The sequence below is a fragment of the Crotalus tigris genome, unplaced genomic scaffold (genome assembly GCF_016545835.1).
Source record: "Crotalus tigris isolate CLP2741 ecotype Arizona unplaced genomic scaffold, ASM1654583v1 scf7180000017546.9332058, whole genome shotgun sequence".
NCBI classification, from domain to species: domain Eukaryota; kingdom Metazoa; phylum Chordata; class Lepidosauria; order Squamata; family Viperidae; genus Crotalus; species Crotalus tigris.
In genome coordinates, this window is record NW_024096465.1 from 3,507,828 (window position 1) to 3,532,145 (window position 24,318).

Genomic DNA, 24,318 nt, shown 5'->3' on the forward strand with positions numbered 1-24,318 from the left:
AAGCACTTTTGAGTTGAACTTATTTACTGTACTTAAATATATTGTGCATATACTCTTTGGTTAAAAAAGTGGAATATAAATAAAATAAATAACGGACACGAAGGTTAGTTTTATAAACACCAATTTCCTTATATATACAGAAATGAGAAAAGCTATTGGTAACCTTAATTTTGCAGGTATGTTTGCTGTCTTGAGTTATATAAATTATTTGCAATGTGTGGAAAGCTGACATTTTATAGAATGCCTAGGAAATCTATAGAATGCATAACTTTTTAGGCAAAGTGTGAAATGTCTGTTATTTTAATATGCTAAATACCAATGGCTCTCGACCTTTTCTTCACCAGACACCTTTTGTGGCCATGGACCATGGCCAGACCCCACAAGACTTAACTCAAGATTTAAATCATGACAGTTCTTCAAGCCTTCGCAGACCCCCCATGATGACATTGTGGACCCCCAGATTGAGACCCACTGCTATACACCTTCCCTAGGCATTGTATAATACCTAGGTATCATTCATATTGGCAAGAACTATTTAGGCAGAGTCATGAAAAGGGTTAGGGTTAGGCCAGGGGCAGGCAACCCAAAACACTCAAAGAGCCACTTGGACCCGTTTCCCACCGAAAACAAAGCACTGAGAGCTGCAAAACCCTTTTGACATCTAAAATGAAGATAACATTGCACATATCTTTTACCTTACATATATATAATACGTATGTGTATATGTATATGTATATGAAGGTAAAAAAGGATATATGCAGTGTTACCTTCATTTTAGATGTTAAAAGGATCTCTCTCTCTCTCCCTCCCTCCCTCCCTCTCTCTTTCTGTCCTTGGTCTGCCAGTCTTCTTCCCCCACTTTTTCTCTTTCTTTCCTCTCTCCCTTTCTTTCTATCTCTTTATCTCCCCCCCCTCTCTCTGATCTTCTACTCACCTGGCAAGCTGGCTTTAAGCTGTTCTCCAACAAGCTCAAGGGTAGGCAATCTTGGCTCTTTTATGACTCATGGACTTCAACTCCCAGAATTCCTGAGTCAGCATAGCTGGGCTAGCTAGCTTTCTCCTGCCCTTCCTGCTTCCTGCAGAGACGCAGCAAAGGGAGGAGCCCCGCCCAAAAAGCTTTTCAGCTTGTCGGTGTTCGCCGGGAAGAGTATAACCTAGTTGTTTATTGTTAAAACAATATTTAAAACAATAGAAAGTTATATACAAAGTTAAAAACAACTTTGCTTTCGCTAGTCCTCTGCCAGCGTCCTCAGTGAGGCTCAGGGGGTGGGGAAGTTCTTTTTATCTCCTTGCCGATCTAACTACTTGCTCATTGCTCACGTGACAGGGCCACTCTTCCTGATTGCCTGTAACTGCCTTAGTTGCCCCACCCTCTTTATTGCACTCCAATACACAAACACACACACAGAGAGAGAGAGAGAGAGAGCGCGAGACAGCGTAAGTACCTCTGTCTGTCTCTCTCTGCAAATGGCAGAGGAGCCACAGGAGAGCCACAGGAGAGCTGCATGCAGCTCCAGAGCTACAGGTTGCCGACCTGTGGGTTAGCTAATCCTAACCCTTTATTGAAAAGACACATATGAAAATGAAAAAAGAAATGCAAAATAAAGTACAGGACTTTCTTGCTGAAAAAAAAAAACAGAAAAAGACCAATACTTGTTGCAACAAGGAAGGCTAGAATGGCATTTTAGCAGGAATATTCTATACTTTGCTGCTTTGGCTTTTGGTATTGCATAGAATGCCTTAGAAAATATATAAAATATTAAGGCTTTCATATTTTGATGCCCTATTTTTAGAATTGTATAGATTTCCTAGCCATTCTATACAATGTCTAATTTCACACATTGACAGTAACATATATAAAAAAGGTGGGATTAAAAAAAAATCTAGATTTCTTAAAAAATAGCACACACCATTCTTAATTCCATACAACTAACACTTTTTCATACACAATGTATTATTCTAATAAAATCAGGTCCCACCCTCCAAGGAAAGTTGTATATAAAGTAGCATATTTTTATGTTCACAGAGACAATCTGTCATTTTTTTAAATACTGGTATTTAAATATACAACCAATTTTAGATTCATGTTTAATGAGAAACATAAATCGATATTAATGTCAATGAAGTGGTACAACTAGTATTGATGACTTTGTAGATTTAATTTTTTTTTTAAAAAAATCCTTAGGCTCTGGTCATCAAAAACCTCAAGATTAATTTGCAAAATGTGGTTTTTAAAGCTCAAAGAATATTTTATTTCAAAGTATAAAAGTGGCTATGAATAGTTTAAATATCTGTATTTGTTACCCATGTTTCACTTGAATTCTCACTTGTGCAAGTAGTGCATGAACTGTAGGTGTGCTTGTTGACCACTCACATAAATGGAGATGTATGCATCCATGCTTGTTTGCCACTTGCTTGGAACTATCCCCTCTCCTCCCTCCCTCCCCCCCAGTCTGCAAAGCTGCAAAAGTTTGGGAGCTGGGCTAGAGCACTGAATAGAATTTCTTACCACACACACACACACACATCTAATTCGTTTTAAAATAAAATTAACCAAGTCTAATCTTAATTGTAGATTATGGTAATATAGAGACAGGCCTTCTGTGATATACTAAGTCCTATTATGCATTTAGTCCATCTTTTAAAAACATAAAAATTATGCTCACCTTTCCCAACCATGGACTCCATCTAACATTTGTTTTTAATGGATTTTATATTCCTGTAAATCACTTTAGGATTTTTAACATATAAAGCATATACATGTTTTTAATAAAGTTGGCTTGTTGGGAAGAAGTTACCATGGTGATGATTAAATTTAAGATTCTATGACTCCCTGTTCCAAGAGCAGCAGAAAAACAACTTACATAAGAAAACCATAGATTGTTTTTTTTTTAATGTCTTCAATCTTGCTGTAGTGGGCAAGTACATACACATACCCTGATATGGAATCTGCAATTTTTTTGATATCTGGATTCATAGTGTCAAAATGATGAACATGGTATTTTGATGAGACAAATTTGACATTTTGTATGCGTTGAGATGTTAACGCATATAAAAGTCAGTTACCATGAAGTAAACACAATATTCTTCTAGTGATTTGCCTTCATCCTGGCTGACAATTGATATACTGTAATTCAGATACATGCAAAAGGAATACAGAAAAATAACACTGCAGTTCATCTCCTGAGAGGTATCCATTTCAATTCTCATTTAAAAGAAACGAGGCATATTAGGACTTTATTATAATCAAAACAAGTCCTTCTACTTCAACTCCTTTGAAGTCTTATTCTTTGAAGTCATTCCAATTCATAGTAAAGGCATTGTCTGAATTGTACATCTAATATCACATTTCTTCAAGTGAGTAGACTCATTCAAAGGTAATTTTACATACTATTTTTTATTGCTAATGTCTTTATACACTCTTTAGTCAAGTCCCACAAAGTTCTTTTGGGGTTAAAGGCCAATGTTAAGTTAGAATAATATTTAACTTAGCAAATCCACAGTGTTGCAGCCTTATGTAAAATAAACTGCTTCAGACTGCTATTCAGCTGGGATAGCAATGTAACCCCACGCAATGAAAGTTCATTTTCTTTTCCTTTTGCTGTTGATGCTTCCAGATCCCCCCTGATTCCCTCTGCGCCCAGCTCCTGTGCTTCTCTTGTTCCTGGCGTTTCCGGACCTCTGCTTCTGTCGTTGAGCTCTCTTGCCCCGCTGGTCGCGTTTTTTGCCTTTGCCTCTGGCAGCTTCGGCTTCCTCTTCGCGGAGCTGCTTGTTGACCGCACGGGTCAGGTCCAGGAGCGGCTTCTTGCTACTCAGGCTGCGGGCTAACTCCAGATGCCGCTTCTTCTCCCCTTCAAGGTCTCCCAGCAGTGGCTGGAAGCTACGCTTCTTTCCGCGGGCTGTGTTAGTCTGCGCGACGGCGGGCTCCTTGGGAAGGCGAGGCTGGAAGCGGCCGCGGGAGGCGGTGGAGACGCGGGCGAGAGCGGAGACGCGGCCCATCTCGGCCCGGTTTTGGTGGCCCGTCGGGTGCAGGTCGGCCGCCATCCGGCCTCGGTGAGCGCGCGCCAGGTTCCGCAAGCGATTGAGCTCGTTGCGCGCCACCCGCTCCCGCTTCTCCTGGCGCCGCTTGGCGAACTGGTCCTCCATCGGGTCGGCCGAGTCCGGCACTTCCAAGAGCCAGTCGCGGGAGGGATCTTCGCCAGCTCGGCGGTAACCCCAGCGCCGCCGCCACTCTTTGGCGGCTTCGTCCCAGACCAATGTGCCACGCTTCTTGCGCGTCGGGCGAATGCCCTTGAGGCGTGCGAACTGCTCCCATTTTGTGAGCGGTCGAGGTTTGGGCAGCGGCTTTTCCCTGGGTAAGCGCGTTGAGGGTTCAGGCAGGCGGGCCACCACTGGCCCCGCGCCCCCTTCCACCCGCTCTGTCGGCAGCGCCCACAGCTGGCCCACCAGCAACTGAGTGTTATCCCGGGCCAAAGCGCGGAGGAGAGCCTCGCGCTCCGAGGAGACTCGCGCAAGAGCGCGCGGAGCCGGATTTTTATCCACCGCCAGTAAGTTACCCACGTCGAACTCCAACTCCAGCTCCTTATGCACCGCCACGCTGCGCTGGGTCTCCGCCTCGCGCTCTTCGGCGCGCGCCAGCAAATCCTCCACAAGAAAGGTAGCCATACCCACGAGCACTTCGCACGTGGCGAAAAGGCACTCTCCTTTTCCTACACCGGCTCCTAGAAAGGGTCAAGCAGACTACTTCCGGAGCGAAGCTACATAAGTTCCGGTTGTGTCTTCCGCGGGGTCGTTGTATTAACAACTATTGGAAGCCAGGCTCTCGACTGACAATAGTTTCGTTGAGTGTCGGTGTATGGAATCCTGGGGGGATATAGTCCTCCGTTGCTAGGGAAGATAGCTAAAAGAAGGGCCTCTCGTTCTTTCATTGGTTCTCGTAGTTCCAGATATAAGGAGGGATTTATTGTATGTTAGTCGCCCTGGTAATTTTTGAATAGAATGACAAAACCTAAAAAAAGGGCTGAAATGATTCATTTTGTACACTACATATTCACTATGCTGTGTTATATTAACAGCTTGCAGGATGTTTGGAGTTGTCTGAACATAATACAGTTTTCAGGAATGTTGGAATTTTGTTGCACCCTTAACATCTGTAATAGTATTGATACCATGATACAGAAAGGTTCCTAGAACAGATGAGGAATGGTACATACATTTGAAGTAGAAAACACTTTCAGAACAATTTTGATCATCTTACAAATATAAGGCCCCACTGGCTTCATACCTATGAAGACTTTTTCACTGTAATTTTAAAGGCTGGTAAGGATCCTGTCCATTACATTAATTGATTATGTGCCATGAAGTTGTTTTCGATTCCTAATAACTACATAAGTTTTCTGTCCCTAACTTCTCCTTTCAAATCTCCTAATGGTGTACTTAAATCTTGCATGTTTAGTGTTCCTACAGAATATTAATCCTTCAGCTCATGCAATTACCTGATGGGAGCAAGAGAAAGAGGCCTCTTTAGGCAATATTTTCACTAACAAAGATTGCCATTGATGTTTCTTTTTCTTTGAAGTAAATAGAAGCAAGAATTTGGATTCTGATAACAGAAGCAAGAAAGTGTATTCTGATAATAGGTTTAAAGCGACCAGATGCAAGAACTGCTCAGAAAGTGAATTCTAGTAATTAAAAAATTCATAAAAATGTAAAAAAAAAAAACAAAAAAACCTCACAGGATGAGTTTTCTTCACTGATAATCAAAATGGAGGTAGAACTCAACAAGATTATTGTCTGTTTCCTCTAATTTGTAATATGTTTTTGGAACTTCTATCATGCCTCAAGAGACAAATTCATGGAATTTGGAGAATTTGTAACTGAATTTGAATTTAAGATATTGGATACTATAAGATGTTTTTTCTCCAAAAATAAAATCGTTATTTAAAATTTAGAAAGTACATTTATATGATTGTATTCTGTGTAATAAATACATAAACTGGAGTAAGTATTATGTTAAAATTCTGACAACTCTTTAGATTTTGTACTTTGTCCAGAAGCTATACCCACAGAAAAGCATGCAGATTAATAGATAAGTACATTTGAAAACATTGTCCAGATGAAATTTGAAACAGTTTTGTGTTTTTAACAACCCCCTCCAAATTTACAAAATTTAAAAAAATAAATATATCATAGATTTAAATGCTCTGTTTCAAGTGATCTTGGTGATATTTCTAGTATTTCATTCAGGCTTATTTTTGGAATAATACTGTTAAATACCACAAGATGGTACTGTGCCTTGAAAACTCAAATTTTCTGTACAACAGAATTGATAGACTGATCTGGCCAGACCAGCATAATGGGCAGTATGTAGTTAAAATGCTGCTTGACTCAATATGCCCTAATGGTCTTTTGCAAAATGCTACATGTATCCTCTTGGGACCAGTTTATGCATGTTTAAGTTCAACTGTATTTAGCAAAATATTGAACTGGAATTGGAATGTTTGTCTTCTATTTCATATTGGAAAACTGGTTCAAAATAACATACAGTACTAATGTTAGTTTTTGTAAAGAGCTAGGTTATGTAAGTTCTCCCTGTAAGCTTCAGGGTTACCTGCAGAATGCAAACACAAAGGAATGGAGGGGAAAAATGGAGTCAGGGCAACCTCTACCCTCTTATAATCATCATTTATTGCCTAGCATTATCGGCCTAAAATTAGAGCTATTCCTTCAAGTGAGTTACTTTACATCAGCACATCTACTCCTTTCCCATTAAGCACTGAATAATCCCAATCAATATGTATTGCTGAAGTTTTTTGTACTTTTTCATGAATAAAGATTTAATGGATGAATTGTTTTTAAAGTCATTCACAATAATCCATATACAATCAAGGCGTCCCAAATCTAATGCATAAATTACATGATTTTTTTTAGAAACTTAATGAATTAAATGCATTGTTATGGTAATTTTGATCTGGAATGTCACATCCCCTCCCACTGTGGATAATATTAACTATAATATTAAGATTGTAATAGATTCATTTTGAACCAACATCTTATTTTTTTAATATTTCCATTTCTCTGGTACTTGCTAATCATGATTTGTGTGAACTAATCATGTAAAAGTAAGAATTGGTTCAGTATCTGAATTGTCCAGAGGAGAAAATACATTTTCTAGAGGAGAGAGGAAGAATCTGTTGATTCTTGAAATCTATTCGCCAGGACAGTGTTTCTCATTGTCAACAGCTTAAAGATGTATAGACTTCAATTCCTAGAATTCCCCATCCAGCATGCAACAGAGTCCTAATCTACCATTCTTAGAGGATTTGGGGGGATGATGAATTTTTATTTTCACAGAAGCAGTAGGCTATAGATGCAATATCAGTTTCAGGAGAAATAGAAACTGACTTCTTTAGTGAAATTGGCCTAATCTATGGAATTATTTTATAATTATGGTATTCCTAGCATCCTTTCCTCTTCTAACCTGGCTTCAATGTTTATATCTGCTGCTTACTCAGGTATATCCACAATAATCTCTCTTCGGGCTGAAATCTAGAACTGTAATAAGCAAAACCACCCCAGAATTTGAGTAGCTTCAGAAAGAGAGTCTGAGAAATAAATAAACCCAGCCCATGAACTATGCTTTAAATATGCTTGTAAAAATAGAAATTCTTGCTTATCTACTCGCCCACTCACAAAAAGCTCATGACATAAGTATCATTGCAAACATGCATGTTTGGAAAAGCAGAAAAAAACAGGAGGCAGAGAAAAGTACTTCATAAAAACTTTTGACAGGATTAAAAGGTGAATGAGAATGAGGACCTCTCATAGGCAAATGAATGATTACATTTCCTTCACTCCAAAGCTCTGCACAACATTCTTGACCAGTACATTTTTTTTCCTGATTAGTAAAATAGGTATGAGAGCAAACGATGGATATTCAGAAGTTCTATTGACTTATTGATACTACTGTGTAATCTTTTTATCGGGATGGGTGAAATCACAACTAAAAGTCAAGCAATAATACATATGAGAGTTTGGTGTGAGCTGTGTGGTGTAGTTATTGTGGTAGTATCTGAATCCTCAACTCTTTGAGGTACGATAAACTGCCAAATTTATTTTCCAAACTGCCCATCTCTGTTACTTAATTCTGCCACTTCTAGCTGATCTAGCAATTCCGGTACTTCATCAAATCCATAATGTTCTACACCAGGGGTAGGCAATCTTGGCTTTTTTATGATTCGTTGACCAACTCCCAGAATTCCTGAGGGGAAAAGAAGAGTTTCCAAGCTGAGCCATGCTGGCTCAGGAATTCTGAGAGTTGAAGTCCACGAGTCATAAAAAAGCCAAGGTTGCCTACCCCTGTTCTACACAGTATTTTTCAATATGGTCATTGAGGTATGCAGTATCTTTATTATGTTGACATTTGACATTAGATATTGTAGGACTGGTTATTATAGCTAATTTTAGGTAGAGAAGCCCCGTTTTGTTGACAAACCTTCATTTTGCTTTTAGAAGTTTTCTCTTTGGCCGCTCCTTTTTACTCATCCTTTTGCCCTAAAATTCTTGGAAGGCTACATGATAGTCTTATCAAGGAACTCATACTAGGCCAGTGGTTCTCAACCTTTTTAATGCTGTGACCCCCAACCGGTCGTAAGTCGAGGACTACTCAACTGGTCGTAAGTCAAGGACTACTCAACTGGTGCAGCACCATTTGCAGAATGGGACTTTTGGCGGGCTCAGCAGGGCAGAGATAGCCTGGACAATTCCTATTGGCTTTTGAGAGCCAATAGAATTAGACTCTATTCAAGAGTGTCTATTCTATTGGCTTTTAAAACCAATAGAATAAAAGGGAGTAGCACAGCTAAGGAAAAGGGGAAAAAATGGCGGACTGAGTTGTTTGGCGACCCCCGTGAAATGGTTGTTCGACCCCAAATGGGGTCCCGACCCACAGGTTGAGAACCACTGTACTAGGCCAACAGTTCCTGTTGCCGATAAATTAGCTTGCTTTGAATATTTAATTACCAGCCTTATCATTTATAGACAGAAGGGTGAGAGGTGTAATATTTTAGTAATGAACCTATCTTCTGGGAGGGCCATCCTCTACCATGGATGTGAATACTTTGTTGCTTGTTGCTTTTAAGTGCTAATAATCATGTACCTTTATTTTTCAAAAGTGTATAAAAGTATGCTAATTTGTGTACTGGAGGCTTTGGATTTGTAATTTAGTCCTAAAAGCACATGAGTGTGCAGTATAAAATAAACAGGTTGCAATATCCAGCCTTGTGTGATAATTGGCTATTTTGCACAGGGACAAACAAATTCAGCATATGGTTGGGCCAATTCATGGTTTGGCCAACAACATTAGGATATAAAACGGTTCTAAAGCAGAAAATTACTATGAAAAGTAGAAAAATATGGATATGCAAGGTGTTGGATATTTAGTAACATTAAGTATTGAAATCAGGTTTTTTTGCAGCTGTCATTAGTAGTCATAAAGCAGTTAGGGTCACCTTCTTTTGTACATTCTCTGTGTCTCCCTTGGCTTGTTGGAGTCTTCAAGGCCATTCAGTACCCACTTCTGAGAAACCCTATTGAGCACCTGTCATCATTCTTTACTCTATGTGAAAAAAACTGAGATATCCTGACTGTTGTAATAAGGAGTTGTTTGTGGTTCATCTCTTAGCATAGTGAAGCAAGCTTGCAGAGCAAACTGCTCTGAATAAGCAGGCTGAGCAGTTCTCCCAGATATTCCAATTCTTGACAGCAGTTTAATATCATTTCTGTCTCTTTAGACTTTCGGGGCAGTAGCTATACCGTTTTTTTTTTTACTTAAGGTAGTCTGAGGTATTCAGTGTGTATCTCAATAATACTGGATCATGGACATTACAATTTTTGCATGTGGAATTGGTATCGGTGGCTATTAGCCTTGATGGCAATTTGACTTTTTGAAGCTGTCCATTGGAAGACTAATGGCCTTCCTTGTGCAATTGATTGGCTACTGTGAGAACAGAATCCTATACTAGTTGGGCTAGAATACCAATCCAACAGAGTACCTTTTATATTCTTATTATGTTAGCTCATTCTGAACCTTGTTGTACAAAACTGGAAAAACCTAACTAGGATAATTTCTATCACAGAATTCTAATAGCATTCTGAAATTGGGTGGTGCTTATATATTTGCATTATTCAAACTGTTCTCAGAAGATTAACTCAGAAGAACAACAAAGAATTTGTGTGGCACTTTAGAAAATAACAAATTTATTATGATATATTCTTTCCAGTGACTATATCAGCTGTATAAAAGAACAAGTCTTATGCATTTTGAAGCATGACTAAGACATCTTTGTGATGACTTGAAGTGATCTCTGATTGCCTAAGGAGGAGATATCACAGTTACTTTCAAGTCATATTATTGACTCATAATAATTGTATTATTTTAGAATGGAAGCTGAATGAAATGTCATGTTTGTGCAATGGAACACAATTCATGGAATATTTTCAACATTTTTACTGTTGTATGTAATACAAACAACAACAGCAGAAGAAAAAAAATCAGCATCTTTTCTTCACTTTGTTTAAATGTGAATACATAATTTTCCTACCCTGATTATTCTTTTTGTCAGTTTAATCATTTTAAGAATTTCTGACATGATTTCATAACATTTACATATTTATATGCATGATTCAATTGGTAGTAGTGCTGAATAGCTAAAGTATTAGATGAAAGCTGTAGGATTTTGTGACTGTGCATTTAGTGCTTACTGAAGGTGTTCAGGTAACAGGTAACTTTTCTGGTTTTATTGGTTAAAAATTAGAGCTGTTTTATAGTATTCAGAAACAAAACATGTTCTATATGTCACAAACGAAGGAAAGTGGGGAGATATATAAAATAACGAGATATATTTAGGTTTACAACAGTGACAACTGACACAGAGAAACTTTTATGTTTCTTTTTTTTCTATAGACAGCAGAGCTATTTACCATAGGTAAGATCAACAACAAGATCCTGGTTTCTTAAGCCTCAGACTCTCTCCCTCATTTCTTGGTGGGTGGTGGTGGTGGAGGAGTGCTCAGTCCTACTTCTTTCCTTTTCTTGGATCCAGGTAGCTGATCACCCTTTGTGTCTCCTTCCTTGGGAGAAGAGCCTATCTGCCTAGTCTACCCCAAAGACTAGAATTTCGCCAAAGACCGCCTCTTTCCTGTCTTGTGAAAATTTTGTCACTTTGAAAATTTGCTTCTCCTTTCTCTTTCCAATTTGGGGTTAGATAAGCTGCATGTCCCCCAATAATTAAGGAGTGCATACACACACACACACACACACACACACAGGGGAATGCCCTCTCTGACCCACAATACGCCTACACTTCAAGCCACAATTGAACTTCTCCTCTTTTTCTCTTTCACCTTTTTCTGAATCATACCCCCACAATAGCAACCATACCAGGCCATTAAGTTTATTATTATTCCTGCATAATGTGAAAAAGAACAACAGCTCAAGAATTAGAATTGGAATTGCATATTTTTTTTAAATTGCATAATCTGTTTTATATATAATTTTTATTAAAACTTTTAATAAACAAAAACCTAACCCAAAGTAACACAGTAAGGAATAAAAAATAAAAATAAATCAAAGAAAAAGCAAATAATACCAAAAAAGTTGAAGAAAAATAGAAAAGAAAGAAAATAAAAAGAAGCGGCTTCTGTTATTTAGTACAACAGTTAATATATAAGTGCAAATATATTTTGACCTCTCTCTCTCTCTTTCTCTAAAGTCCCAAAGATGCTTTTTCATGAGGCAACTGGACTTTCTTGGAGTTTTTTTGAAGACGTTTCTGTTCTGAAGAAGCTTCTTGGATGAGAAATGAAATGTCTTCAAAAAAACCCAAAAAAGTCCAGTTGCCTCATGAAAAAGCATCTTTAGGACAACTATGACCTGGATGACTGAGAATCCCCATAGACACTACCTCTAAAGATGCATCTCTTTTCTTTCTATAATCTATCTTTTCTAACCATCAAAATCATAAATCACATTCACAAAGTTGTATAATCTTTTAAGTAGTCCATTGAGTTGAGAAATTGTGAAAAAAATGAGTAACTGGGGAGTACAGTTATTATGGTAAAAAAGTATCATGGGTCCTTCAAATCAAGCTTTATTGCTAATGTTCATGTAATTGGTACCGGTATAGAAAAGATTTTGTGGCTTTTGCTTTTACTTTTCAGTTCAGCCTACATTCCCAAGAGCCACCTGATTTTCTCATCTGATCTAAGCCAACCCTGAGCTTCTGAGTCCATTTAGAGTTTAGCTGGAGTTACCATACAAGTAGTCCTCAACTTACAATCATTTATTTAGTGCCCATTCAAATGTAGAACAGCACCGAGAAGAGATTTACAACCAGTTTTCACATGACTTTTTCAGCATTCCATGTCACGTAATAAAATTCAGGCATTTGGCAACCAGCATGTATTTTTATCTCTTACAACGACCCAGGTTCATGTGAGCGTCATTTGTGCCCTTGCCAGTTGGCTTCCAAGCAAAGTAAATGAGGGAAGCATTAATGATCACAGTGATTTGTTTAACAACTGGCAGTTTTAAAAGGTCATATAATTAGGTGCAACTCCCTTAACAACCATCTTGCTTACAAATAGAAATTCTTGTCCCAATTGTGGTCATAAGCAGAGGACTTACTCGCATGCTGAGAACTGTTGTGATGCAAAGATATTATAATTTATACTATGTCATTTGAATATGTAGTAACTGCTAAATATTTATAGCTGTTTGCAGGTTGATATTCATGTTACAATATGCATTTTATAAAACAATGAGCAATGAGTTTTGTCCAACAGCTGATGGAACAACATCCACCAATAGAAAGGATTTTTTTTCTTTTCTCCCTTCATCCTTCATTTTCCAAATTAGTTCAGGGGATTAAAGAAAGGAGAGCAAGTGGAAGTTGTATGAATGGAATTTCCCCTCCCACAGAATGTTGGTTAATAGGCTTCTATCAATAAAAGATGGAACACTTTTTACTCAGGTACACTTCTGCTATGTTTCTTCACCCAAGTCACCTAGATATTGTAGGTCAAAATATATGCTTTGTGGATTTTCTTTTATCTGATACATTTAATGTATCTATATGTGGATATAATGTGGCAGCAATTAAAACCCACAAGCAGATCATGGGCAAACATACATAAAAACCAGGTTTCTTTTATTCTTTATCATTAATACTATCATCAATAGTGTTTTAAACTGAACCCTTTTCCTTTAATTAAAATCACCCTGGTCAATTTCTTGATCCAATAACTTAGCCATTCCTTGCAGATAAATTGGTATTATATAGATAAATAGTTTTCTTGCTTTAAGTCCCCAGATTTTTTTTAATACTGAACTTCAATATCTTAGTCTATTTATTTTAGTCTCTGTAATATATACTGCATGTAACTGTTACTATTACTAATGACCTATTGTAGACCCAATTTCCTTTCTTCCTCTCCTGGGACTATGTTATTCACATTTGTATTTTTAACTCTCCTTACGGATTTTTGAAAAAAATATTTTCCCTAATTGGCTATGCAGCTGATAACTCATATAATTCTTATTATGAAATGTACTATCCACCAATGTACTTTCCGCTATTTTCCCTCTCTTTGTGGATAGATTCAGAATATTAGTTTTAGCTCTGAGTTTAATATTCTGTTTTACTACAGCATGTTATACTTCTACAATACAAAACACAAACGTTGTTCAAGAGCGCATATAGAGCTGCTTTGTATTTCTTTTTTATTGCTTCACTGTTTTTGTTACGCTTTGGTTTTATACTTGACATTAACTGAAAGAAAGGAATATGCATGTTTCTTCCCTTCTTGTAAATAGAGGCTATCTCATATTTTTAGTGGAGAAAGAAGGCTTTGGATGCTCAAAGGAGGCAAGGCTGCAAAGCTTTCTTCAGTGCCACAATAAATGGGATAATGGCAGAAAGCTCATTTTTGAATTTTAATTTGTCTTGAAAGAAAGCTATTTTAAATATTAAATACTTAATTTAAAGTAATTACATTTAATATTTAAATATACCCAATGTATTCAAAACAACACAATAAATGCAACTGTTGCTTGAGGTGCACCACCATATAGTGTCCTGGCTTTTAGATCAAGGCTCATGCTATGCAAGACTGATCGAAATATTACAGCAAATGTGACAGAAACTCCCAGCGTTTCTTCCCTCCTTACAGTGAATACACAATGAATACACAGTGAATAACAGTAAATAAATAGCATGTTCTCCTAGTCCATATCAGCTGCCTAAAGTGATGGTGGTGTTCTGCTTAATGATAGAGCTAGTCCTATGAAATGCCCCTCTTCCCAATAATCTGGAGGAATATATTGCAGAACAGAGGCATTTATCAATTGTATTGACAGGCTACCATTGCTTCCATCAGTGGAATCAGCTGTTGTATCGTCAACTCTTTGATGTTCTAGTCCCTTAGATGTTGCTGTTGATGATTCCCAATTGTTGCTGTTCACCTTCATGAAGGAGGTGGAGTTTTCGTGTGTGGTATGGCAATGAAACAGATGTTTTCAAGGCGAGTCACAAAGCAGGGGTTATTTTCTTTTGTAATGGCAGGTGGTTGAGATACGTACGTACCCTGTTGACACATGAGTACAATACTTTATCATTAAGAAAACATGCTATGAGAAACTTTGAGATGAACTGCATCACTTAGCACATGCTACCTACATAACTTGTTTTTAGTCTTATATGCAAAAAGCTTATCACCTGTATCATCTGAATACATTTTGAGTGGAATGTTACTCTTTTCATCCAATTACTTTTCTTTATTCTCCACCCAGATTGTTCATTTTTTAAAATTGTTGTGGGAACATTCAGCTTTCATTGAATGTAAAAAATTACAAAGAAATTGCTCTCCAATGGTGTTGATTATGGTCTATTAAAATTGTAATATGTTACAATTACAAATAGTAATTGTCCAAGTTAAATTTATATGACTAACCCAAAAGTCATAATTTTGTTTAAAATCATCTTTGTAAGATAAATATTTTATAAAGATTTTCAGGTCAGGAAATATATCTGGAATATTGTGAAAATTTCACACGCCAATTCCTTGCCCATGATTTTTAGTATCTTATGGCTGTGTTTCTCAGCCTTGGTGACTTTAAGATGGATGGATTTCAATTCCCAAAATTCCCCAACTAATTCTGAGAGTTGAAATCCACTCATCTTAAAGTCACCAAGCTGAGAAACACTATCTTATGCCATCAGTGAGACACTACTGAGACAGTATAAAGTTTGTTGCCATTATTATTAGAGTATCTCAGTGATGTTTGATGATCCTAGAAGATACTATAAATCACTAGTGAAGAAATGACCACAAATATAAAGAACAATTTATACACAGTGATTGTAACCAGTCACAAAAATATATATTTCCCAGAAAGATAGATGCAACTTGCCTCAGAATAAAAATGTAGATGGGGATCCTGACCCCCAAAATAAAAACTCATTTTTAACCCATAGAAATATACACCATTGAGAATAGCAGATAAGTAATGCTAAAATGGAATGCAAACCGATGTAGAGGTAAAGACACATCCAGTTCAAAGACTAACATGGTTTTCTCCAGTCTGTGTGGCAGTGCAAAGGATCTGCTCTCCCTCCGTAATTAATATATGCTTTGTTAACTAGGCAGCCAAGAACAAGTGAATATTTCCTGAAATTTATCTCAAAGAGATCTCTGGAGCTGATTTTAGGACCGTAAAAGAAATGCATGGGAATATTTGAATACATGAATAATGAACATTAGAGGGACATTTTAAAGTCAGTCCTCTTTGGTCTTGGATTCTGGGAAGAAGAGAGTCAAATAACTCTTGGAAACCAAATTTTAATGGGTTCACTAAAAAAACAATAGAATTTTAGCTTATTCAATTTCCAAGATTTTGTATTTAACCCCTTACCTTCTTAACAAAAACTATTTTACTGCAGGACAATAAGGTGCAGTAAATGGAAAGAAGTGCTCCCCATTCTTTTCAGATAGTAAAAAAAAAAAAAATCTGGTGCTTTCTAGTGTGGGCTGCGGCCAGGGAAAAAGATGACAGGACAGATGGCTAACCAGTAGGTTTAGTCATTTGTCAGAACCTTTGAATATAAGTAATTTTCTAATGATCAGCGTGAGATTTGCCTTCAGGCAACATAGAAAAAAGTGCCTGATAATAGGTCACCCTCTGAGATGCCTTTTTCTGCATAGGTGTGATGGCAGGTCACTTTGGAGATATCCCGATCTACTGCTTTTTCAAGGATCCTTGCTGCTGCTCTTGCAGTAGCACTTAGGTGAGGACCTCTGCCTGTCAGAGCCATAGAAACAACATGCCATAGGGTGATTTGCAAAGTCACAGAGCATTGTGACTATTTTGGTCTGAGAGGCTGGTTACTTTAGAGAGTTCCTGGACCATGGTTTTCTCTCATGTACTGGGTGTTGCTTTTCCTTTCTTGATGTCACATCAGCAAAGCACCACAAATCAAAAGAGCCATGATGATATGCCAGCAATTAGTGGAAAAAGGGGGCATAACCACAGTAGCTGAAAGTAGCCATTAAGATTTGGGCAGATGCAGCCCCTGCCATATAATTAGTAATAGTAGTAAAGTTGGAAGGGACCTTGGAGGTCATCTAGTTCAACCCCCTGCTCAGGCAGGAAACCCTACACCATTTCAGACAAATGGCTGTCCAGTCTCTTCTTAAAAACTTCCAGTGTTGGAGCATTTACTGCTTCTGGAGGCAGGCTGTTCCACTAATTAATTGTTCTCACTGTGAGGAAGTTTCTCCTTAGTTGTAGGTTGCTTCTCTCCTTGATTAGTTTCCACCTGTTGCTTCTTGTCCTGCCTTCAGGTGCTTTGGAAAATAGCTTGATTCCCTCTTCTTTATGGCAGCCCCTGAGATATTGGAATACTGCTATCATGTCTCCCCTTGTCCTTCTCTTCGTTAAACTAGACATACCCAATCTAGCAACTGTTCCTTATATGTTTTAGCCTCCAGTCCCCTAATCATCTTTGTTGTTCTTCTCTGTACTCTTTCTAGAGTCTCAACATCTTTTTTACATCATGGTGACCAAAACTGGATGCAGTATTCCAAGTGTGGCCTTACCAAGGCATTGTAGAGTGGTATTAATACTTCATGTGATCTTGATTCTATCCCTCTGTTAATGCAGCCTAGCACTGTGTTGGCCTTTTTGGCAGCTGCAGCACACTGCTGGCTCATATTTAGGTGATTGTCTACTAGGACTCCGAGGTCCCTCTCACAGTTACTACTATTGAGCATGGTGCCACTTATGCTGTACTTGTGCATTTGGTTTTTCTCGCCTAAATGTAGAACCTTTGTTAGTTAGTTAGTGTCACAGTGCTGCCTAAGTGACACTATGTACTTCAGCAAACCTTGTGTTGAGAGTAGATATAAATACTATTAGCACCAGATCAGCTAAATCCCAAGTTGACTTTCCTCAGCTATGGGCTGGGATGAAAATAAGTTTGAGTCATGAGGAAGGGCCTTTCAAAAATGGTTAGTGAGGCATTTTTTAGTTGATGACAGGGGATGTGTGAATGTGCCCTGAGCCTCAGAATACAAATTCACACATTGGGACTCATAATTGTCTCTCTTGCTTAAGGTACCTGTCACACATCTGTTTTTCTTCTTCTTTCATCTACCATATGCATATAATTTGCTCCACACTTAGAATACACAGTTCAGCTCCTAATTTCTCAATCAAAGACATACATATCATACCCAAAGTACACATGCAGGTATCACAAGTTCTTCCCCTGCTTTCCCCCTCTCTCTGTAATCACCACTGTTTCCATAGTCCATCTCCATGTCCCCTCACTTTCTTCACCTATTCTTTTAGGTCAGTCTCAATACAGCTACACATTGTCTTTGCTCTCCATTCAATGCCTGCTTCCCCAATGTCATCACCTTAGTGGTTGCTTCTTATCAGGTAAAATGAAACACTGATTCTCAACTGTCTGAAATTTTTGGTTAACAATCAAAATAATCCCTGAAGGGTGATGCTGTCAATATGGGTATGGTATCTTTCAAGAAATGCTCATAGATTTTATTTCCTTTTTTTCTCATTGGATCTGTGTAGAATGTAGAACTGAGGAGCACAGCTCCTGAAACCTCTTGGCTAAACGCAACATAGATAACTCTACAGTTCCACTCACTACCTTTTTTGGAGTACAACCCATGGCCCTACAGTACAAAACTGTAGGGTAGGTTCTGCAAATTGTCTAAAAGAGGTGCTTTATAAATAGCTAACGTGCACGTGAAATATACATAATTGAGAATATCTGAAGCACATTTAGAAAAAGCCACAGCTGCTTTCATAATATGAAGGGAGGTATCCTTCTTTTAAGTTGTATGATTTTCATGTGTGGCTCTTGACTTAGAAAATGTTGCACACCTCTGATTTAGATTCTCTATGCAAGATTGAGATAACAATAATCTACGAACTCTGTTAGGTTTCATAATGCCTAAACGCCTGGCTATGTTCTTGAGCCTAAGGTGCTGAATGTGTTAAGGGCCCCATTTCCTAGCTGTATTTGCTAACTGGCTAAGTATCTTGGCTGCCATGTCTATTTAATTTGCATGTTTCTATTGTTTTTATTAAAATATTTTCAGTATTTTGATTGTAATATTTTTTTTAATTATAAGCCACCCAGAGTTATTGACTGAGATAGGCAGCTATAGAAATTAAATAAGAATGCAGTCTTTCTTGAATTAAGGAATCTTGATGAATGTAGTTAGATGCAATTGTGCATTAAAAGCTCTTGACTGTTTCTAAACAGGATTACTTGGATATACTTTTCAATGCTTAAATTAGTCAATGCCTTCTTTAGTTTTATTTTTACTGTTTTTAAATATTAAATTATAGTTGTGTCTTGGTGATTAGCATGAAGAAAGGCTGAATTGTAGTGGTTGGCTAGCTGGTACTTTTATTGACAATTCTTGTACATGTTACTTTTAGCTTCTCAACTGACATTTTGGGAAACTGGCATTTTTTAAAAAACTGCCTACTGCTCCATTGCATCCCTTTCTGAATAACCCACTCCCCCCAAACCCTCATTGTTCAAGATTGCTTAGAGCAGGGGTGTCAAACTGCCGGCCCACGGGCCAGTTGTATCATGCAAAGACCACGCCCACCCCAGCTCCAGCAATGCAAAAAAAGTTGTGATATGTTATGACACATCATGTGACGTGGTGAGTTTGACACTTGTGGCTTAGAGGAAGGAGGACAAAGGAGGAAGAAGGATGACATGTAACTATGTATTAAGATGTATATACATGCTTGAAATTAGTCTTTTTCTTATACTCTGCCCTAGAAATCTGTGCAGTCCTCAGAGATAAGAATTCACCTATCATGTAACAAATCAAGACAACTTTTGATATGTAGTGATAGACCACATTCGTACGACATGCTAAGCCATATTATAGTTTAGCTTACCGTTTCATCTGAACCTGGAAACTTGGGCACTTCATTGTCAGTTGAGACCCCATTAATCACAATCTGTAATCTTGCTTTGTCCATGGTTAAGCAGTTCTGGATGTGGCTTAGCATGTCATCCGAACCTGGAATAATGGTTAGCTTATGGTTAAGCAGCCATTAGTCCTCCAGAAAACAATACAGGGTACAGGAATAGCTGCAAAGTGTAATTGTGCAGAGGCAACTCCTTCTGTTCTCCACTTTTTTCTCCCCCAGTGACCTCTTAGCAACTTAGTTTGGAAACAAGATGTAAAGGAGGGATAACTGTTCGTCACTGTAGTCATGACAGCTCTGATCATGGCTTGGCTGTTTTGAGTTTGTGATGTCATTTCATCAGCTCAAGTTCTTAAATTCTCGCACAAAATAGCAACAAATAGGATGTGTCTACCAGCCATCCACTGGAAAAGATGCTGGGTTGCCTTCACAAAGGTGGGTGGAAGAAGTGAACTATACCTTGCTGTCTTATCTAATCCATATTCACTGGGAAGTTAGCATATTGTGCTACATTTTGCTTAGCATACCATGTTCCTTAGTGTTCTAAATGTACCATGCTATTCTGACATGAGGAATAAGCATTATGTTCTGGAACATGGAGGTTCTAGAACAAAGAAGGAAAATCTGGATCTATCACAAATGATGACATTCTGAAATATTTTTGGCAACTATTCCAAAACTTATTTATTATGGATAGTGATAATGAAATTTGCTTTGAGATATAATAGCACATCTCTTCACTTCATATATGACTCAACCTCAATGCAATATCTTATTCTTAAAATATATGAATCACCAACTAGTCTGCCAGTTCAGAGGGAATGATCTAAATCATACAAAAATAAGGTAATAAATAGTATAAATTAAGAGTAAGTATGCTGTTGTTACCATTGTTCTTACTGATTAGTTGCCTTTTGCAAGATTTTTTTTTCTTCTGCCCCCTTCTACGCCGCCGAGACTTTTGGCGCTTAGATCTACAAGCACAGCTCTTTCTGTGTCTTGCCATTGTTGTTCAGGTTGATTTCATTAAGTTCCCTAATAAGACGGATACATCTGTTCATTGGGTTAAGGTAGCCTGTTTGCTCTGATGGTCTTTGAGCTTCTGAGGAGATACAGTGGATTAATGTATTTTAAGGTGCAAGGTTTTATGATGTAACAAGAGTTCTGGCTGTTAGCCTAACTGTCAGCATCAAAGGCCACCAGCTGTTAAGTGAAAATTACCATAAAATTATGACAATTATTTATAATGATTGCTTCTCTTAACGGATCTTGCTATGTCTCGGATCTACTTTGAGAAGACACTGCAAATGGTATATATTTAGAATATTATTTCTAAATGACAGTACATGAAGAAAGTCAGCATATGTTTTCTGTCAATTCCTTATGTTTACAATGTGGCATACCATGTAATCTTATAGAACGGTAGGCTGATGGCCTCAAGGAAAGTGATTGCAAAATATAATCACCTGCCCATGACCACAAGCGGCCCTGAAGATATTTTTGGTGCCCCTTCCCCCCAAATATCTTGTGAATGTCATTTAATTTCAGCAATATCAATGTTGAAAATCAGCAGCACAATTACCATTTATTTCCTGAAAACTATAGTATAAGATTGAGAATAGACTTAATACAATTTAAACACAAGTAAACCCCCAATGCCCCATTTGAAATCTGTCATCCTTAGCTACTTAGTTTTCTTCCCAATCCATTGACCCACTGCTGCTTTCATAGTCCCCAAAACATTAGGCATAGAATCAGTAAACAAATTGGTTTTAACCAATGGTTTTGAATCATCCATGGTAACTGCTAAGCCAATGAGTAGCCTCCCCCCCATCTTCATAGAGTTCCATATTCAAATGTAAAATCATGTAAACTAATAGCTTGTGGAGAGGCATGAATTTTCAGTGTTGTTCTGTATAGTACATCAGTTTTTCACTTCTCTCAGGACCTTTGGTCAAAATTATTTTCAAGATTTTTAGCACAAGCAAGCCAAACAGTACTATATGCAAGATGTACAATTTAATTTCCTATAACAGTTATGGCGAACCTTTTAGAGACTGAGTGCCCAAAAACTAGCCCCGCCCCTGCTCCACCCCCTGCTCTGCCCCTGCCCCGCCCCCACCCCGCTTGCCCGCAGGGCCACTCACCGTCTCCAGGGCCCGCTGCGGATCACTCAGCATCGCCATGGCAGCCATGCCCTCTGCCCGCGCCCTGCAGCATCAACTGTGCGCGATGGGGCATGAGGGTAGAGTCTTGTCTACGCTGCCTGGCTGCCATGTCCTTGGCTGCACTGCTCCACGTGGGCCATGCTCGGGCAACTCTTCTCCAGGAGGGCTGCTGGTGAGGAGGGGGTCACGGGGGAAAGCAAGGCTGGGGCAATGGCACGTGTGCCCACAAAGAGGGCTCCGAGTGCCACCTCTGGTACCCGTGCCATAGGTTTGCCACCACTGTCCTATAATATAGGAGCATAAAAGGATGATGTTTTCAAAGGGATGTTACTAGTAACTAATTTTATATAGTAGTTTGTTTATTAAAAAGTATTGAGTGACTGTACTACCTTAAGATGGAATAAAATATTGTACTATTCGATACAATAAGTATTCTCCAATGACTTATTATTTTAAAATACTAGAATGGGCTTCATTTTTGATGAAACAGCAAAGATAAATGGCTGCTATAAACTCACTTGCTACTGTTATTCTGCTGGTACCTATTATTGTCTTGCTTCACAAATCACTTTAAATCAGAAGCTTTGTATGTGTGTACTTTTTTAAACAACCAAAATCATGCAAACCACATTATGGCTTAGTGCAATGTAAACTTGGATATGTTGAAAACATTTTTACTCCTCAAACATTTGCACAATTAACTTTGTTTAAGCTAAACATCTTATTTGAATAAAAGGAGCTTTATTTTGCTAAAATCACATTGCTCACCTTAAAATACTGTTGCTTTCATCTATTTCTCTGAGTGCTGAGAAGTTCCATGACTTCAGCACATGCTATGGTTTGCTTTCCTTCAGAGCAGCCACTGGAAATGTATGGTTATCCTGAAATATATGGTTTTCTGTATAACCTAAGCCTTTACGTATCAATATATAGATTGAGCACAGCAGGAAACAGAAATTGAAAGATTTACTTTCTGCTTAACTGAGACTCCCTTAACTTTTCTCTGCATGATAACCAGTGCTTTTTTTCTTAAAAAAAAAAAAAAAAAAAAAAGGTGCCGGAACTCACACATGTCATACAACCCACTTTGCCTACCCTACAAGGTTCCATCCAAAAAAGGTGCCGGAACTCCGTTCTGGGCGTTCTATGAGAAAAAAAGCCCTGTTGATAACCATGATTACAATGATTAAATAATATATAGAATTGACAAGTACCTATTGTGAGAATAGCCCATTTTCAATCCTCATGGGATGTAGTTTCAGACATTTAATTCAGTCTGATTGAGGAATGGCTGAAGATTACATTACAAAGGCAGAAAGGTTAACCAGATGCTTTTTAGAGTAGGAATAGTATTTGTGTCTTTTAAAAACCAAAACAAAAGTTGTGTCCTGGCGAGTAGGTAAAGAAGTTAGGCAACTGAGTCTTTGAAAAATGGTTGCAATATATATATTTAAAAAATGAAGAAGGAAGAAAGGGGAAGATTTTTGCTTTAGAAAACCTGTTTACCTTTGAATAGTAAGTTTAGCTATGTGACACTATTTTTATTTTGATTGTGTTTTTAAATTTTTTTTTTAGTTCACTTTGCTGTCGCTGATGCTTTTTTTCTATGCAAGTTCAGTGATTTTATACCAATGCCATCTTATAGTCTTTTCAGAGCTTTACATTTTTCTGTGTATTCCCTTTCATTTTTCTACTGATATTTATTACAGTATTACCTGTGATTTTCATATTCTCTGCTTTTATCTCCCGTATCGTTGTTTTTCAAGTGACCACTTAAACTTAAAAAAGAAGAAACTTTTGCTTTTTCTCTTGTCTGATTTTTAATAAACCTTGATTCTGTTTATCTCTTCTAGGATTGGCCTCTTTTCTAATATTGGAGGAGAAGGAAGAGATGAGTTCCCTAGCCACATGCTTAACTTAAGGATCAGGAGGTAGATACCTTTACTCTTTTTTGTGTTTCCCTTTTACTTGAGAGAAAAGCACATGGTAAGGTTAGTAGGGAGAATGTCAGAAAAAGCCATCTCCCCAGATGATAGATGGTGTCACTGAGAATTACTAAGTATTTTAATAAGTTAGAATTTCAGGTATATAGATTCAGAGCTTTTTTTTGAAAAGGAGATTTCATATCTGTACTCATTCATCTTGTTGGCTCACTCTTGCTGCTATCATGCTATGTGATTAGCAGAGAGTTTTATCACAGCAGTATATGATGGTGTGACTGGATTCTTTTAGAACAGGATAGGTAGTTAGGGTTACAAAGATGGTAGTTGGCACAGAGAAACCACAGAAAGTAAAGGCTTTTATGCTTCTTAAATTTATTATATATAACAAAATTATTTACAATAGGTATTTACAACTATTTACAAATATGCAGATTCTACTCAGTATCTGATTTCTTTGTTCTCTCTTCCGGAAACTATTCTTCTCTAACTCTTCTCCTAAATGCTTAACATCTTTCCCCTTCACTCCATCACCTCCCCCTGTTTGGGGGTTATCAAGAGAAGGTAAAGAAAGTGTTGAGTCCTTGGCGCAAAGCAGACACGAGAAGCAGTTGGAGTTCTCAGTTTTCTTTATTCTGCGTTCAGCTTACAAGTAGATGGCTTTCCTTAAGCT

At 37.9% G+C, this 24,318-nt stretch overlaps 1 protein-coding gene across 1 annotated transcript; it reads right to left on the reverse strand.

Annotated features, from left to right (window-relative positions):
* Positions 1 to 2,878: 2,878 nt before the first annotated feature.
* Positions 2,879 to 4,735, reverse strand: RRS1 (ribosome biogenesis regulator 1 homolog). The gene has a single exon (XM_039335383.1). It carries the CDS (start codon positions 4,663 to 4,665, stop codon positions 3,583 to 3,585), a length of 1,083 nt encoding a protein of 360 aa, XP_039191317.1. The 5' UTR covers positions 4,666 to 4,735; the 3' UTR covers positions 2,879 to 3,582.
* Between the last annotated feature and the right edge of the window lie 19,583 nt (positions 4,736 to 24,318).